Below are 16220 nucleotides of genomic sequence, written 5' to 3'. Positions count from 1 at the left end.
CTCTTGCTCAGTTTCAATATTAGTGCTCCCAGATCTTAGCGCAGCATTTGATTTCGTTTTACACAACAACTACAACAAGGTCATGGTGTGCTAGAGGGATCTGTGCTCTGTCCCATTATCTTTTCTATTTGCACCACACCACAACCAGCTACAGTAGTAGAAGAATGTTGCATACAAATTGTTGCATCATTATTGAAATTGTCACATTTAATTATATGTCATTCAAAGGAGTGTGAGTGTGCGAGTACTTTTACTTTGGATACCTGAAGTACAATTTGCTGGTAATACTGCTCTACTTTAACTTCAGTCCCCTTCAGTCTGAACAGAAGAAGATGGACCATGAAGTAGCTGACCTTCCCAGTGGCCCGCTGGGTATCTATAGGAAAAAAGCGTCTTTCAACTGGAAGGAAATGCTTCACTTCATAGAGGATGAGAACATACAGGCATTCAAGGTAACTGTCAGCATCAAATGCTCTCTATAGTTAGGAGTAAAAAAAAGTGCATTATTATTATTATTATTATTATTATTATTATTATTATTACCTGTTGTTGTCATTATTATTACTAGTGAGTAGGGTTGAGCCGGATACTTGTTTCAGATGAGTATCCGATAAAGCATTTTTGACGAGTACGAGCATGATACGAGTAAAACTCGTCTATATCCGTGCTCCTGCTGAAGGAAAATCCTCATTGGGTTACTGACTGTCTTCATGCTGTGATTGGCCAGTCACACACAGTGCCCGCCCCTCCCTCGCTCTCTTCAGTACTCCTTAGGTTTTCTTCAGCTCGCCTCTATTCCGGTTTGTATGATATTTAAAGTTACTTGGTGAACTTGTTTCGTAACGTACCCGGTGCATTTGACAAGACAGAGCTGAAAACGGCTCGTGTCGCGTCGGTCACTGCCTCCACTCTGGTTGTTTTTTGTTTTTTTTTTAATACCGTCTGCTTGCTCTTAGTTTGGCTGGTGATATAAAGTCAGTTGGAAAACTTTGCTTGTACTGAACGCGGTGTTCAAGTTCACACAAATCATTAAAAAATAAACAGTCTTACAGACCACTTACACACTTACACACATATAGCTGAACACACAAAGTGTCCTATATTAATATTTTTATTGTATATCAATTTCAGACTTAAAATAATGTACCGATTTAAGCCCCACCCATTTCCGTTAGGCCCCGCCTACTCAGAGTACAGATATGGATACAGATAATTTAGATAGTTGAACAGATACAGATACAGATAGTGGTGTACTCACTCATCCCTACTAGTGAGTATTTGGGACAGTGTAGTGTATGTAGGATAAGTCAAAATAAACTACAGTGTGTGTATTCATGGTAATGAAGGATCATGTCACCCATGAGACGACAATCTCACCACAGCGTCCATTTAGTAGCTGTTTTTACTTTTTCAATCTTATCACATGATCTTCATCACCAGATGGAGTTCTCCTAGTTGCCATGGAGTTGTGGAGTGCCTACCTCAGACTTTAAGTCAGCTTGGACAGGAAGTCCTTAAAGTACTCAGAAAAAAGTCTGAAAAGTTTGAAGTTTGAATATCTACAGTTCCATGATAATAGGGCAACTCTGTCCACTGACAAAGACCATTTGACGCAGTTTCCAAGGTCAAGAATGAGTTCTGGACCACAGACATTTCAGCAGCTTTCATCTCTTACTCTTTGGCTGCCAGTTCTACTGCTTTCAGCTCTTGCACACTAGCAGTCATATGCTAACAGAGCTTAAATAGGCCTTAAACATGATATTTTAAGATATTCTAATCTGTTTACCCTATTGACATCTGCAATTTTCCATATGAGCACACTTAAATCTTACTTTTAGTTGTTATTATTGTTTTTATTTCTAAAATAAATCCGTGGCCTTATTTATAATGTTCTTACAAGCATCTTATTGATATAAAGAAACTCTAAACACCATCAGAAATTGATGATAATAATTAAGTAACTTTTTGCATTTACAACATTTAGTATTAAGAGAATATTTTTGATGCCCTATGACATCTGAATGTTCCTCTATATAACCTGTACATTTTCTCTTCTTCGTGCTGCAGCAACATGTGTTCAAGACACTGGAGAATGATCCTCTGTTCGCCCGTCTTCCTGGTGAAGATGTCCCTATAGAGAAAATGAGAGAGCTGACCTTCCTCAGGTATCAGTAAAATACATGGTTTCACCTTTTGTATCTACTGTGAACTAACCTACACATCACAATGAAATTATTTTACCACCAGTAATGTCCTCTGTACATATAGCAAATAAAGCTTCAAATAAAAATCCACAGGGTGAAGCAGCTCTTCCGCTACGACTTCATCACACAAGAGGAGGCGATGGCCAACCCCTGGAAGACTGTGATCCTCAGTGATTGTCTGGGCATGTATGACTGGGCCATTGTAACCAAGTCCTTTCTTACCAAAGGGGTGCGTGTGCATGAGTGTACACTCAAGTAATGGCCTGAGTATCAAATGAATAGAACTACTTAGAGACCTATTTTACTTTCATGTGGAGCTGAAATGAATTTTCCAGCCTTTGCTCAACACTGAGAGTTCTCGCTACAGTAGCATTGCTGTCTACTTTCTTCCCCCTTTTTTGTCATTGTCTCACCCCAGTAAAAGATGCTAAAAACATCTTTTGTTTCAGATGTTTGGAGCGATCGTTGCTAACTCAGGATCAGGGAGACACAGCAAATATGTTGAAAACACTGAAGACATGACGGTCAGAGTTCAACACACCTTAATGCTGTCAATAACTACACTTTATAGTTGTATCAATGCTCAGAGTGAGCAGGGTCTACAATGATGTTATGCCAACCCCCCCCCCCATAGATTTATATGATGAAAGTGCTGAATGATATTCACAGTAGCAGTGTTCCTAACAACTAATTTCCCTGATGATTAAATGGAACTTAACCAGTTGAATAGTCTGAAAGTAAGAAAATACACAGAAAATACAATTTAATCTCTAAGGTTAAACACCGATTGAAAAAATATTGTGTGTAAGAGCCATTTCGGACTGTTAATCACATTCTTCAATAACCAAACCACATTTTACATGCTGCAGAAATAAATGTGTGGTACTTTGTGCCATACATCAGGGTTTTGGTGCCCGTCCACATGTCCTGGAAGATTTCAATGTACTGCACAAATTGAGTGAAATTTGGGTCAAACATGACCCGTGTTTTTGGACCATATTTTTCCATGGTTTTGTGTGTAAGTGACTAATGGGGACAACAACTTTTGAAGTTGGTCAGGTATTCAGGGATAGCACTGCAGCTGTTTGCGCACCGTCAATGTAGGTCGACTGAAAGTGCCTGTGCCTGACACGTTCAGATTGTTGACAACTTTCTGGAAAGGATCCCTTTTTGTTTAACCAGAAACAGCCACAATGCCACTCTCGCCAAAGCTGCTACACTTCTTTTCCAGACACAGTAATTTTTTCATTGTAAAACACACTTTATTCAAACTTAACAGAAACAAAATAAAATTCACCAGAACCTTCTTGATTTGTTTTGCACTGTTCCAACAATCACCACAGACTCTGGTTTGGTTGAAATAAACCCATAATTCATCAGATCGGGAGAAGAGTGTGAGAGAGGGTGGACAGAGTTATTAAGATTAGTTAATCAAAGTAAATTTAGTAGGACCTAAGAGGCAGACAATTCAGCACGAGAACACAAACGGTTTATTTTCAATAACGAAAAAATAAACCAACACTCATACATATGTGAACCAACAAAATACAATCTCAGAAAAACAGAAAAGAAGAAGAAGAAGAAGAAGAAGAAGAAGAAGAAGAAAAAGAAGAATCCTTTATTAATCACAACACACAACATGCATAGTTACAGAGGGGCAACTGCACACGCCATGCTAAAGTAAAATTCTTTCTCTGCTTTTAACCCATCCTGGTCATCCTTCCTCTGTGGCAGACCAGTGAGCAGTGGGCTGCCAGCCGACAGCGGCGCCCGGGGACCCAGTTATTTTTGTCACCATTGGTCAGGTGGTGATCTTCTTGCATGTTTTTAGTGGAGGTATTTTATGGCGGATACCCCAGGTGAACACAGGGAGAACATGGAAACTCCACACAGAAAGGCCCCTGTCCTCGAGCACCAGGAACCAAAGGCATGATGGAGGACACGCCCCCGGTGCCCACAGTGCCCCAAGCGGAAATCGAACCCGGGACCCTGAAAAACAGCCCTGAAACAAAAACCTCTACTACACCGTGGCAAGCGGGTAGATATAAAAGGCACTACAATGGAAGAAAACCAAAACTAGGAAACTGCATTATGACTAGTAGCAAACAGAGACAAGATGCACACGCAGGTGATGAGACAAGATTCTAGGAAAACTATGAGCACAGGGAAAAATGGCTGGAAAGTCTAGCATGGAGCTTTGACAATCTGGCAGCAAGACATCTCCACCATGCTGCTTATATCAGGAGAGAAATCAGTGGAGTAAGCCTCAGGTGCGCCGTCTGCTAATCCTAAACCTAACCCTAATATATATTATGGGCCAGAATATTTTATATTATCATAAAACACAATTTAATCTTTAATAATTTATATGTATACATTAATAAGGTAATGATTATAATATACGTATATTTATAATATAAGTTCAATTAGAAGTTCAACCAACAAGTGTATCTGGTGCCGATTAGCAAGGGTAGCAATGTCTGATCATCTCATTGAGTAACCGTGCTCATTCCTACTTCACAGTGAGCCATGAGCTAAGTGTGTCCACAGCAGTAGAATCTGCCCTGGCAACTTGTTCTAAGCAGTTCAATTTACTGCTGCACAAATTTTACACTAATCAACACAGAATTGTTACTCCACAGTCAACAGGGCATCACCATTAACTCAAAATTTGCAACTGCATGTGTCTGTTTATAGGTGTTTGGATGCTTTGCACTGACTGAACTCAGCCATGGCAGCAACACCAGAGCCATGAGGACAACGGCAACATATGACTCCTCAACCCAGGTCAGTACACACACCACACAACAAACCACGCAGAATTTGCGTGAATGTTGAATACATTTGGCTCATGAAAGCATAAAACTATCTAAGGATGTCATTTTATGTTATTGCTTTTCTGAATTTGCCAGAGTGCAAATGTCCCAGAAATTGAGCATTTATGTGTGCAAAAACAAAATTTTTCCGGTGTGCATGGGTGGGGTGGGGGCCCCAGGGAATTCTTGCTTGGACCCCCTAGAGACCCTAGCAACGCCACTGACTGTAGCCCTGTCATTTAACACAGTTTGATAATAATTATAATTCTTTGGTCAAATAATAATGTAAATGTTTCATTAAACGTTAAATTAATGAAGGTTACGCTTCTTTATTGGTTGAACATATATTTATTATCAAATTCCAACATTAAGTAGGCTCTTTCACTGATCTAACTTGAGGAACCAACCACAGTTCAAACCAATGATTAAAAAAAAAATCCTTGTCAATCAAAAAAATCAATGAGCTTGCACAAAAGAGAGTACAGTGAATTGGTTTAACTGACATTAATGGTAGCTTAACTTCAGGTCAGAGAACTGCGCTTTAGTTTGAGCCTTGTGCTTGGTGGTTTTCAGCCAGCTTCTTCACCAAGGGATGTATATTTTGCTGGGAACCACGTGCGGCTTACTGTAAAAATAGGTGAGCTTCTTGAACTCTAGATGAGGCGCAGCTGAGCTGCGCTGCTACCGCAGGCGGTGTGGCAGCTCTAACCTGTTAAGACAGGGGCTGAGATAAAAAGCACCAGGTTCCACCACACTCACGCGCTGCAGACACGTCCGGTGTATTCCGGGCCTACTCTTGCTGTAAATTTGTGAATGCGTGATATTGTGAGACAAGACGCCCCCATCTCAGCTATTTTTCTCCCAGCACCCCCCAACATTCTCTGAACACCCACTGGGGGTCAGTACCGCCCCCGTTGAGAAACCCTGATCTATATCATCACTCTTTTAGGCTGAACAGACACACACTCACACACACATTCACACAAAATGAAAACCAAAAGGGATTTACTTTTTCTCCACTGCAACCGATTTGCTGGCATTGTGGACCGTGGAGAGGCTTTCAGCCTTCCGACCAGTGGATCCCAACTTTTTGTTTTGTGACTTCGTAAAACAAAGCTATTCTTCTGACCCCTTATCACACGTTGCAAGTGTAGCTGGGCCTGTTCAACCAAAGACTGAATTGTTCTTCTCAGATTGTTACATTTTAACATTTTTAGAGGCCAAAATGTGTAAAATGAGCTAAATGCTTTGAGTAGGAAAAAAATAACGTTTTTCACTCTAGAATTGTACAAAACAAAAATAATTAACTAATCTTGCTCAACATATTGAACAGAGTGTGACATGTTTAAGTGTATGCCTTTTGGAGATCAGTCCATCTTCTGCTCAGTTAACTTTTCACAGTAACAGAAGTTTTGCCTAGGGGTGCCCAAAGTTTTGCATGTAACTGTAAACAAAATTTTTGTCTTCTACCAGTTTTATCTGAATTATTTTTAGCCAGGTAAAATTTCTGTGTAATTCATGCAAAAAGCCACAGAAACTGCTGCTTTAGACCGTCACTTAGTGAGATAGAATCACAGAGCACAGAATTTTTTAGTTAAATGAATTACCACAAAGTTCTTGTACTCCAACCGATCTGATTGATAGGAAAGAAGCCGAAAAATCCTGCACACTCTCAATCAGTTGTGCTCACTTTATTGATGTTTTGGTCCTCAAACCTTCATCTTATAAAATGTGTGCTGAGTAAAAACAGTAACTTTCCACTCTGTAGGAGTTTGTGATCAACTCTCCAGACTTTGAGGCTGCTAAATTCTGGGTGGGGAACCTGGGTAAGACTGCAACCCATGCTGTGGTGTTCGCTCAGCTCTACACACCTGACCAGGTGTGCCATGGCCTGCACTCCTTCATTGTCCCGGTAAGACTCTGACTCTTGATCCCTGATCAAAGTTACAGCTGGATACATTATGAGGCGTTGTTATCTGTTATGTCACACAGATATATGACAGAAGACACAGTATTTATGTATATAATAGTGTATATGTTAAAAATATTATATATAGTGCTCACTGCTGAAATTCTGCATTGGAAGACTTTGAAACAGTTTCTCAACATGTTTAGTCTGTGTGTAAGTGATGAAAGCAAGTTAGTTAAAGTTAAAAGTCACATTTTAGTCTTCTATGATTTTGTTTTAGTCAAGATTTAGTCAGTGGAACCCAGTTTTAAGTTTTATCTAAGTTTAATCAATTTCTTAGTAATAATATTGTAGTGGACACAGCACAACATCATTGGCATACCATTGAGGAGATCATGGTGGGTACATTTAGTTTGTTCATGCACCCATCTTTTAACCCCTTCACAACAAAACAATCACACTGACATTGAACAGAGTAGAAGAATCATTCACTCCCGGGAAAGACCAGCTTTTAGCATGACAGAGAGATTTATGACGAGGCCTGGTGGAATTAACCGGGCGGGAAAAGGAAACAAGGCAATTGGTCTTCAAATCTCCACAGAATGAAAATGAAAAGATGCTGACTTGGTGGACAAAAACCTAAATCACAGTCACTTTGAGGATGGCACCTCTTAAAAAAAAACAACCCTTAATTCCCCATCATCCAACTCATCCTCCCTCTGTGGTGTTAATGTGGTTCGCGAGACAGGGAAAATGTTGTGTTTCTAACTACCATATCTGTTTATGTATTCACTGTGGATTAAGTCAGAAATGATGGCCAAACTGTTTATTTTCAGTGACTTGTCTTATTTATATCCTGTTTGTAGTGTCTTGTAAGTGTCCTCCTACTAGTGTTGTTTTTGGTGGCCTGTTTTAATTTTGGTCTTAGTCTAGTCTTTGTGTCAAGCTGTCATTTTAGTTTTTATTAGTTTTAGTCACGTTCATACTCTTTTTAGTCTAGTCAAGTTTCAGTTGACTAAAAGTCTGAGCATTTTAGTCTTATTTTAGTCAGAATTATACATGACTATTTTCGTCTAGTTTAGTGTGACGAAAACTGATGACATTTTAGTATAGTTTTAGTGTTTTAGTCTCTTTTTAGTAATGCAATTCTATTTAACCCAGTCAATATAGTATAAGTACCTAGTAGTATAGACGAAGCCAAAATTTTCTTTTAGCCAAACCTATTTAACAATTCAAACAAAGTTGTCTTATTGTTATATTATTGTTACCTTATAGACTCAAGAATACCTCCATTCCAGACACGGAAGACACTCTGATTTGAATTTACAGCATATTTATTTTACCAACCAAAGCTGGCTGGCCAGCCATCGGTCCCATTCTCTGTGTCAGTTGTCTGTTGTCAACACTAACGTACCGCAGCTGCATCTTCTAAATAATGCTGCGAGTGGGGATTGAGGAAGTGACCTCGCCTGCGACTGTGCAGTGCGACCTGATGCAACCCTTGAAGTGAGACACAGGAAACAGAAATACTGCAAAATAGTAATAACAACGCAACTAAACGAGACGAAATAAAGTTATAACATTTCGTCTCGTCTCGTTTTAGTCAACAAAAATGGAGACATTTTAGCAGAGTTTTTATTTTGTAAACCACATTTAGTCTCTTTTTTATTCGTCAACAATATTGCATTATCTATTTAATTATAGTTATTGTCACATGACCAGCATTTACGTTGCTTCTCGTTTTCGTGACGTGATAAAGGTTCGTTGACGACGATATTTAGTCATAATTTTCGTTGATGAAAGCAACACTACCTGCTACAACACAAACTTCCTCTCATGGGACAATATTATAATAATAAGTTTTACTAAATTTAATAAGAGTCATCATATCAGATTCAGTTCTGGCACAGCTGTAGTCCCACAACAAAAATAAAGGTTTAAAATGAACTATTTCTTTCAATTATTCAAATATTATTTGTTTGAAGTGGAACATTTCCATAATAGTCTGACCTTGCCTGCTCCTCATTTTCACATTCAGTGTCACTTTTCACTCAGTAGAATTCAGATTGAATAAATCAGCAGTTTTAAAATTTGCAAACTGCATGGTTAAGGCATATAAGCATTATCTTGGAAACATCACATTTATTTACTTTACATGGAGCTAAAACAAATAAATCAGATGATGTCTGATTTTACGTTCATTATGAATGAGAAATCATCTTTTTGAAGGAATGGATGTTTTATTGTAAGCTAGATTGGCTCTGATAAATTTAATAATATGTTAGAGAAGCAAGGCAACCTAATTGCTAATATACCTTAAATCAACAAAAAAAACTTTGAGCTATACTAATATAAAATTTTATCCTGTAACAGAATTATTATATATGTAATAACATATATTACAGTACATGTTACCAAACCAGTCAACATACTTAACTGATATTTACCTTGGCATACACTGTGGGATGGTGTGTCTTGTGTCTTTTCAAATTGGTTGTGTTGTCATCTTGAATCTACTCCAGGCACTCAGAGAAATGATGAGACACTCATTATTTAAGAGGCTAGCTGCAAGCAGTAGATAATGGTTTTGTTCTGCTTTTTAATCTAGCCATATTTACTGGGAGGCTCATGCACTGACATACACCAAGCAGAATATAAATCATCCATTGACAAAGGTGGCAGTAAGACTTTGTACTTGCACTTCCAGACAAATGATTGCTTAAAAAGAGTCAGTACTTCAAAATGGTTACTGCGTTTTATCTTAAGTTGTCCACCCAAACAGAGCCAACTATTCTGTCCTGTCTTCACTCATCAGGCCATAATGAACAGAAATTTTGTGGATTTTTTTCTTTTCATTTACATTGTTCATAGCAATGTAGTAATGAAATAAAAGGATGTCAATTAAAACTTATCGCCAAAATTTTCATTGGCAAAATTAGCACAGGTAATCACTGAATACAGGTCCAGCTGAAAAAAGTATGAAATTAACTCAAATGAAATAGCATTTGATGTGCAAGTGGTGAAAATAGTTCAAAGTCGAAGCACTAGAGACAGTTCAAGTATGTGCGCTGTAAGCAGTTCGAATGTCAGTTGGCATGTAAGCACTGATAGCAGTTAAGTAAATGTAAGTTAAAGGTGCATTATATTATTAAATGACAACAAACAAAGGTGTGTTAAAATGCGGAAGCATTGAAAGGAGTTGAGCTGTTGAAGTGGAGCTTACGAAAGCAATCCATGGGTGAATAATTGAATGAAGTGACGTGTTTGGTTCATGGTCAGTTAAAGTGATGAGAGCTGAAAACAGCTGAACTGCTAGCTGATGAGTAATCACTGACAGCAATAGGCAGATCTTTTAAAGAGGACAAGATGAGAGCAGTTGAAATCCTAAATGCAATATAAGAAATAAATGCAATTGAATTCAGTCACGGGTTGTGTATTTTTCACCTAGGCCCTCTGTGGTATCCTCCTGCAATTAAACTGCTCAGCATGACACTACAGCTGTAGGCTGTTGTCGTTCCATATAACCACCCCATATTCACAGTGACAGTGACCTTTATTGAGTTTGTAAATCATCACATTCTGTTTCTATTTACATTTTACCCAGTGTCCCAACTTTTTAGGAAATGGGGATGTAGAAGCACTATGCCAATGCAAACAGTGAGCCTACTACAGGCTATATACAGTAAAGCTCTATTTTCCAATGTACTTTAATAGAAATCTTAATGTACTGTATATAAAACATATTGAAATGTAATTTTACCTCATCTCATCTTACAACACCAATACATTAAAACAAATATCTTGAAAATGCTTCATTGATCATTTTTATTTTCTCACCCATCACTTCAGCTTTGCACTAATCAGGTCATTTCATATTTTGTCTAAAGTCCCAGTAAACACTTTGATTGTGGAAAAGTCTTTGTCGTGCTTGGCCAAAAAGGAAAGAGGCTTGACATAGTTAACCCTGTCCTTGCTTCCATCATGTCCTGTAAATGATAGCTCAAATATGATACACGAACCTTGAACCTAATGTTAAACAAGATCATTGCAACTCAGTGTTGTTTTTGTGCAGGTTAGAAGACACTGAGCACGCTGTGTCACATCCAGTGAATCTATAACAAAATGTGCTGCAGGTGAGAGATCCCAAGACCCTACTGGCTCTGCCTGGTGTGCTTGTTGGAGACATGGGCAAGAAACTGGGCCAGAACGGACTGGATAATGGGTCAGTGATAGCACATTACAGAAGCATTAGCATTGTTTTCTTTTAGTGAAAGATATTTTTTTTTTACCCCTTTGGTTTGATATGAAGAGGCTCTGAATGTGGAGAAAGCATTTTCACCAATTTGTCAACACATGCTGTATGCTGCATTTAGAAATGTACCACTGATACAAAAACACAAGACAATACAGAACTTGTGGCTAGAAAATGATGCAGACACAGACATATAAATGTTAGTGTGGTGGTACAATATATATACTGTATGTTGAGAGTTTTGATACACAGTATATGATGTGGAGTAGCAAAGAGAGGTAAACCGTATAGTCCTAACCCTAACCCTGACATTATGTCATTATAGATGCTGTTGAGTGCAATGCCGTATATACACTCTCTAGTTTTGAAAAATACATAAAATCATGAATTCTTAAAGTCTTAAATTTTTTAGAATTCTACCTATTGAGTCTGACAAAAAAAATACAATGGCAAGACAGGATTTACTCACTTTCTCTGAAGTGCTATGGATGGAGTTTGCTCAGCTCTGAGTTGCTCTGATGATACATGACAGGCAGTTGAAGAAACAGTGTAACTGTTAACTTTATAAAACTTCCAGTAGAATAAAACAATACATTGAAAGATGTCAGTTTACCTACCAAGATCAGGATCAGGATTGTTGCAAACTAAGTTATAATTCAGAGTGCTGTGGTTTTATCCATACACCATCCACTGGTCATGTAAAACAGCAACATATGTTCTTCAGTGCCTCAATAAAGCCACTAGATGGAACTACATTATAGCAGAAGAATGTAAGATTCTCAAAATATTAGAAACTGATACTAAAACATGCAGAAGAAGCAACTTTAAAAAAGCAATTATCTGCAGTGTATCATTACTAACTTGGCTGTCCAGAGATACAAAGTCATACCATTTTCAGCTTTTACTATACCTGCTACGCCTGAAATGGATTATCAATTAACAGATGACGGAAATATTCATTTAATATTCATTCATTGTTTAAGTGATTTATCTGATTAAATGAATTCAAATATATCAGTTTAATATTTTGCTGGTACTAACTTCTTCAGTGGAAAAGAATGTTACTTATGTCTGCTAAAAATCATAGTGAACCTCAATATAATAAAATAATTTGTACTAAGTTCTACAGGTGCTTGTGTTTTGGAAACATTGAACATATTAAAACTGGCTGCTGTTTATGTTCCTCAAAGTACTGCATCAAAAAAGCTAATATTTTGGTAATGATAAAGAAGCTCAGATATCGTATAGATACTAGTACACATAAAATGAAAACAATACCCAGCCTGAATACTAAATTCAGTCACTTAGGGGTTTGGGGACTATTTGTCAGGCAAAAAATTCTTTGGAAAATCATCTTCAATCTTTGATTTAATAATTTATTTTGGTTCATATATTTGCTGCTTAAGGTTTAAATTCATTTTGGTTGTGTGTTCAATGGTATTTGTTGTAATTCTTCACATTCGTAACTCTTTTTGTGTAAAAGACTTGTGAATTGTGCTATGAAAATAAAATTGTTTTTTAAATACTGGTGAAATGATAATGGTCGGTTACTTGTTCACTAACTAGTTTTATTGTAGAAGATTCAGCATCATTTTTCTCATGTTCTGGCCTTGGCTGAATGTGAAACACACAGTCTTTGACTTGCTATTTGTAGCTTTTAAGATGATAGCTCTAATGGGGACTTTGTCCACTGACACTCCTATTAGCTCTTACAGCAATACAAAGTGGGTGATACATTTCTAGCCCTGCCCAGTTAGATTCCATCTTCTGTCAATGTGGCAGAGAGTTTACCAGATTATGATACTGAGGATGAAATGATAATAAGAAGAAAAGAAAAAAGTCTCTCTCTTGTTTTTAGTTTTTGGTTTAATTTGAGTGCTTTGGTTCAATAGAATGCACTTGAAGTAGCAAAGCACTATTATGAAACAGACACACCACATCTCAATAAAATGTTGTCGTGCTTGAAGCATGTTGCCAGTGTCTGTGTAACCAAAGATAATTTTTCTGACTTCGGACTTCTGACTCTGGCTCTCACATTTATCCCTTCATTGCCTTTTTCCCATCAGATTTGCTTTGTTTCATAATGTGAGGATACCTCGGGAGAATCTACTGAATAAGACTGGCGATGTTACTCCTGATGGACGCTATGTTACCCCATTCAAGGTTAGTAAGATTTCCACTCATGGCCAAAGAAAGCACTCCGTAGACATTCTAAGCACCAATTAAAGATAGACTGAAGCTGCATAACGCAATACCTTTAACACTGGATAAAATGATCATCAAGTACTCTCTGCTCTCATGCAGTGCAGAAGATTTTGTGCTTGTTCTCTGCTTCCCTTATATTCTTTTGCTGATATCCTTGTTTTTTTTCTGCTGAAAGCAACAGAAAGTGGGTCCAGGATACTTATAAATCACTTGGACTTTAATTTCTGAAAAACACAGTAGGCTGCAAGTGTGACCCTCAAACATCATATGCCTTTTTGCTGTGACTGTGACTGGAAACCTGGGATAAGGACAGGGACAAGATGGCAAAATCTGTGAGCTGCACTGAGTGTGAGTGACTGAATGAGAGAATTAGACAGCTTCAAAAGAAGATTGAAACGCTGCATCAAATACGTAAGAATGACAAATTCATTGACTGTGTTGCGGGTCTTGTATATGGTGCTGAAAATGGAAAGATTTTTTTACACAGGATCATATAAAATGTAGATCGTCCTGGCACGGATTTGGCTGACATGCTACCCTGGATTTGTCCTGACGGCACGGAATCAGCTGTGTTCAAGCTCACAAACCAGCCTTCCAGGATGACGGTTGTTACTGGCAAAGCACCAGTGATAGACCGAGAGAAGGAAGCCAAGTGTAACCCAGAAAAAAATGTGTATTTAAAAGGTGTATTAAAAGATTTCATTTTGTGTTAAAAAAACAGACAATGGAGTTAAAAGACAGGAAATATGTTCATTTTATTTAGTTAAAAAACTTGATTGTGAAATTTGTGAAAAAAAAAAAAAGATTAATTCATGTTTACTGTTCAAGTAAAATATACAGTTAAAAAGAGCCGAACTATATTAAAAAAGAAAAGAGTCACGGGAACTTTAATTTGAAAGGGATGAGTTAAGAGCAGACAGCCTGTGACCCCACCGGCACAGGTTCACTTCCTCCGAAGCCTCAGGAAGAAAAAGAGAGAACGAGCACGCTTGGACGCGATCTCCATGACAGGACGGTGAAGCAGAAGTAGTTATGAACGTGAATAAAAAACTGAAAAAAACTTGGAAGGACACCATGGAAGAATCATCCGGACGGCCAGAGCCTGCAGGAGTGCAGCTGGAGGACTCGCTCGGGTGGAGAAATTGCATTGGTTTTTGATGTACCCTTGGATTTGAACGGAACCTGCCTGGATGTCGGAACCAGAGAGACATTGATGGCGAGCCGGACCCTGGAGGAAACCAACAATACCGCGGAATTGAATCCTTTTTCCACTTTTACATAAACACACACACACGCACTACAGTGTGGTTTGACTGGTTTCACCTAAACGGTGCAAACTAAAGTGAAGTGAACTGAAAAGTAGAGACACACGCAGCTGCAGGACATCTTTACTCTTTATTTTCATTTGGTTTATTATTTTCAGTACCTGGCCAGGGAATAAATTGTTTGTTTGTGTTTTTTTTTTGTATGCTTCATTCATCTTCCCAGCGTTATAATAAATTGGGAAGCATTGTTGTTTTCTCAAAAAAAAAGATCAGTGTGAGTGTCATTCCTGCACATCCTTTGGTTACCCTGAGCTCCGTAGCTGAATCTAGGTCTTCTGTCCATAGAATTAAGTTACTATCACTATTGTTAACATCTTTCTCTTTAGAAGGGTTACACAAGCCAGGGTTTGGTCTGACATCATTTGCCAGAAAGGCAGTCCAGCAAGAAATCCAATACGAGAGTACAAATGCGTAGTCCACCACCTGAACTGTCCCTGCCAAGCAGGCATGACCCACTGACTCTGAAAGACGAAAAGACGAAAATTATTACCAGTAACTCGCATATTTCACAGTTCCTCTGACGGTGCCTCTTTGTCCTGGTGCCGCTCCGCTGTAACGTCTTTTTCCTCTTCCTACGCATTCTGTACTCCCTTAGCCAATCAGGACGCCGAACACAATGCATGTTCATACTGTACGCGGGAAAAAAAAAAGCATGCAAAATTACACTAAAAAAAATCCGTGAAACAGCGAGGCCGCGAAAGGTGAACCGCCTTATAGTGAGGGACAACTGTACTACACATTTTTTACTTTGTTGTGTATTTTTTTGACTGTGCAACAGTACAAACACTGTATTTACTATCCATATCTGACTCGATGACTTGATGTGCAATTTAATATGGCAGTAGTAATTTTCATGGCAACGGTATTCTTATACTCTTGTATGTATTGTGCATTATTTTTTTATTCTGTACCCTTTTTTATTGTCTTTTTGATCTATGTCTCTCTTTTAGTCTTTGCTGGTTGTAACAATTTAATTTCCCTGGTATGGGATTAATAAAGTCTTGTCTTGTCTCAGCTGATACTGATCCATTAAAATAGGCCCTGACATGTCTATGACATCTCTAAATAATAGGCAACCATCTTTACCACCTGAGCCACAGCTGCTGAGCCAGGTAGAAATCTTAGACATGGAGACCTGTGCACATAAAACTAAAACATCACAAAAATCTAAAAAAATGTGCTTTTCACTATTGCTGCAGTTTTTTGGGGCTAAATCTCTCAGGAGCTGAATTTACATGATCAGAAGGTTGCTGGTAATGACAAACAGGCCTAAAAAATTCCTTTGGTACCCCGTGGTAAATAGCAAGGACGGTCAAGGGGCCTGTACGACACAGCGAGATAAAATGTTTTAGCCAGTTATCTTTGGGTTTAACTCAGGTTTTTTGGTTATCACTCATTATTCCAATAGGATCCCAACATGGACATAAATGCTGAATTTAGGAGGCTATAAAGATCAATATTTGTATACAAATTGAATCAGTTTGCTGTTCCAGGCTTTCCATTCTTTAA

The 16220-nt window shown here is 38.2% G+C and overlaps 1 protein-coding gene across 1 annotated transcript in view; it reads left to right on the top strand.

Moving 5' to 3' along the window:
• Nucleotides 1-332: 332 nt before the first annotated feature.
• Nucleotides 333-16220, top strand: part of LOC143316908 (peroxisomal acyl-coenzyme A oxidase 3-like) — a 28399-nt gene continuing 12511 nt past the window's right edge. Inside the window, exons 1-8 of the mRNA XM_076724708.1 lie at nt 333-452; nt 2068-2165; nt 2298-2433; nt 2654-2728; nt 4902-4991; nt 6789-6932; nt 11063-11151; nt 13248-13344. Coding sequence (XP_076580823.1) covers nt 333-452; nt 2068-2165; nt 2298-2433; nt 2654-2728; nt 4902-4991; nt 6789-6932; nt 11063-11151; nt 13248-13344 — 849 coding nt within the window. The remainder of the gene's footprint in view (nt 453-2067; nt 2166-2297; nt 2434-2653; nt 2729-4901; nt 4992-6788; nt 6933-11062; nt 11152-13247; nt 13345-16220) is intronic.

The sequence above is a fragment of the Chaetodon auriga genome, chromosome 24 (assembly GCF_051107435.1).
Source record: "Chaetodon auriga isolate fChaAug3 chromosome 24, fChaAug3.hap1, whole genome shotgun sequence".
Classification (NCBI taxonomy): domain Eukaryota; kingdom Metazoa; phylum Chordata; class Actinopteri; order Chaetodontiformes; family Chaetodontidae; genus Chaetodon; species Chaetodon auriga.
This window is presented reverse-complemented; position numbering and strand designations above follow the sequence as displayed.